The sequence below is a fragment of the Lipotes vexillifer genome, unplaced genomic scaffold (assembly GCF_000442215.2).
Source record: "Lipotes vexillifer unplaced genomic scaffold, Lipotes_vexillifer_v1.1 scaffold749, whole genome shotgun sequence".
In the NCBI taxonomy this organism is placed as follows: domain Eukaryota; kingdom Metazoa; phylum Chordata; class Mammalia; order Artiodactyla; family Lipotidae; genus Lipotes; species Lipotes vexillifer.
Window position 1 is genome coordinate 2734413 of NW_006782834.1, and position 2419 is coordinate 2736831.

Sequence of the window (2419 nt, forward strand, 5' to 3'; positions counted from 1 at the left end):
TGTCCTATCCTACTCATCTCAGGAGTCACATTGGATGGAGGGCTGATGATATATTATCCCCCAGAATAACGCTATCTTGCCTTTAAGTAAATCCATTCCTTTAACAGGAAATCATTAGCTAAGAACTGCGATACTGAATTTAGAAACAGTGATTCCAACACACATTAAATCAATCGTGTTAGTATTTAAAGTCACAAATTCTGAAAAGTAAAAATAGCAGACAAATACAGAACTTACATAAACAACCAATGAACTAAAGGCAAAGAGCATTGCCACCACATGCCTGAAAATATTATATTTTTGGTGTCTGAAGCTCTCTGCAAATTATATTTTGGGATAGTCCAGTTCAATAAAAGATGTGTGTTCTACATGAAGTCAGAATAACAGGATTATCAACATGGGTGGTGGCTTCATTTTAAAAATGCATCAATAGTTGTATTAGTGAATGTCTGCCACTTGGTTTCTAAATCTTTACTTCCTGTGGAGGCAAACCAAAGCACTGTCTTAGGACTCCGTCTTCAAAGTTACAATGTAACCCCTATCATTCCCAGAGATTATAAAGCTAGATATGACCCTGTTCCTTGCTGTCATCTTCATCTTCATCATCCTCATCATCTTGGTCTCCGGATTCAAGTTCATCCTCTTCTTCAACCTAAAGGGAAAATATATACATTTAACATTGAGGATTTGCTCACTTCACATTCAACACATAATGATATCAACTCTGTTGATACATTCTTTATTCCAGAACTGAAAATAGATTACAGGCCATCTGATTTCCTTGATTTAATGTTCAAGGATCCCTGTCATTTTTAACATGACACGAGATACATAGGTTAACTTGCTGCCAGATGGCTACACCTCTCTACACACAAACCTGAATCAACACGGCAAAAGAGGACGACACATTTGGATAGTGAGAGTCTTGTTACCACAGGAGCAATCAAATCAATTCACTTTCTAGGCTCAGAGCCCCAAAGAGAACAGTTAACAAACGCTGGAAACTGCATCTAATCTGTGTCTTAAGTCAATTCACTGAATACCATAAGAGCGGTGCAGATGATACCACGTTCACGTACCTACAGATCTCTGCCTGTAGTATCGATATATAGGCACAACATTCCCATGTCACAGTACAATATTTAAAAATACATCATAAAGAAACAGAATATAAATCATTTTTGGAAACACTGCAATCTTACTGGATGACCAAGTTCCTTGAGTTTATTCTTTAACGAAAATATTTTCTGATCCTGATCAGCCAACAGCACCAAGAGATCATCTTGTTCTTTTTTAGAATCTGTAATGTCCACCTCAAGCTTGTTTTTCTCATTTTGTAAAATGGCAATGGTACTGTTAGATGAATCCAGCTGCTCTTTAATAGCAGTTCTTTCCTCAGACAGAGCTTTAATTTCATTCTAGGAAAAGAAAGGTGAAAATCACTAATCTAAAATTAGTATTCACTCTCCTAGGGTTTTAACAAATATGTTCTTTCTTTGATAAATTGCTGCACTTGTCTAGTCTGAAGAATTTGGGGTTAGGGGTTGGGGGAACAGGAGGTTTAAAACAGACACACACACACACACACACACACACACACTCATCTAGTAACATGAGAATTTATGTTAGGCTATACATCAAAGATGGTTACTGTAAAAAATAGAGTTTAACAACCAAAAATAGTTTTAATTACCTATTCCTCAAAAAATCCTACCATTTCAGATAATCAGAGGGATAAATAAAGACATAAAACATTTTATAGCAGAAGCCTAGTTAGCATTAGAATTAGAATTCAAGTTTAAAAATAAAATTCTATCCAACTTCACACATACAATTAAATGGAAAAGAAAAATAGCTTCAAGTAAAATCAATGGTTTAAAAATAAAATAATTTGGGCTTCCCTGGTGGCGCAGTGGTTGAGAGTCCACCTGCTGATGCAGGGGACACGGGTTCGTGCCCCGGACCGGGAAGATCCCACATGCCGCGGAGCTGCTGGGCCCGTGAGCCATGGCCGCTGAGCCTGCGCGTCTGGGGCCTGTGCCACGCAACGGGAGAGGCCACAGCAGTGAGAGGCCCGCGTACCGCAAAAAAAAAAAAAATTGACAATCCAAAAGGCAAAATCACACATTATCTTCCTTTTTCCATGTTTTAATTCCTACCTTTTTTTTTTATTACTGTTACCTCATTCCTTTCTTCATGTTATCTATTTTGATTTCTCTGTCACACAAAAGGCTGGCAGGATTTAATATGCCTGTGTTCCTCAGCCTATGGAAAACCTACAGGTGGCTTGTGTATTAGCCAAATCTATATTCCTCGTTTCTTACTGTGATTAAGGATTGATAAGCAAAATTAACTATTTTTTTACTCTTACTAAAATCTATGTTTTTTTGTTTTTTTTTTTTTTTTTGCGGTACGCGGG

The 2419-nt window shown here is 37.4% G+C and overlaps 1 protein-coding gene across 2 annotated transcripts in view; it reads right to left on the reverse strand.

Moving 5' to 3' along the window:
- Nucleotides 1–562: 562 nt before the first annotated feature.
- USO1 (USO1 vesicle transport factor) overlaps nt 563–2419 on the reverse strand; it is a 92368-nt gene continuing 90511 nt past the window's right edge. For both annotated transcript variants that reach the window (XM_007455430.1, XM_007455431.1), the window contains 2 exons: nt 1203–1418; nt 563–652 (listed from right to left, as the gene is read on the reverse strand). In XM_007455430.1, coding sequence (XP_007455492.1) covers nt 563–652; nt 1203–1418 — 306 coding nt within the window. The remainder of the gene's footprint in view (nt 653–1202; nt 1419–2419) is intronic.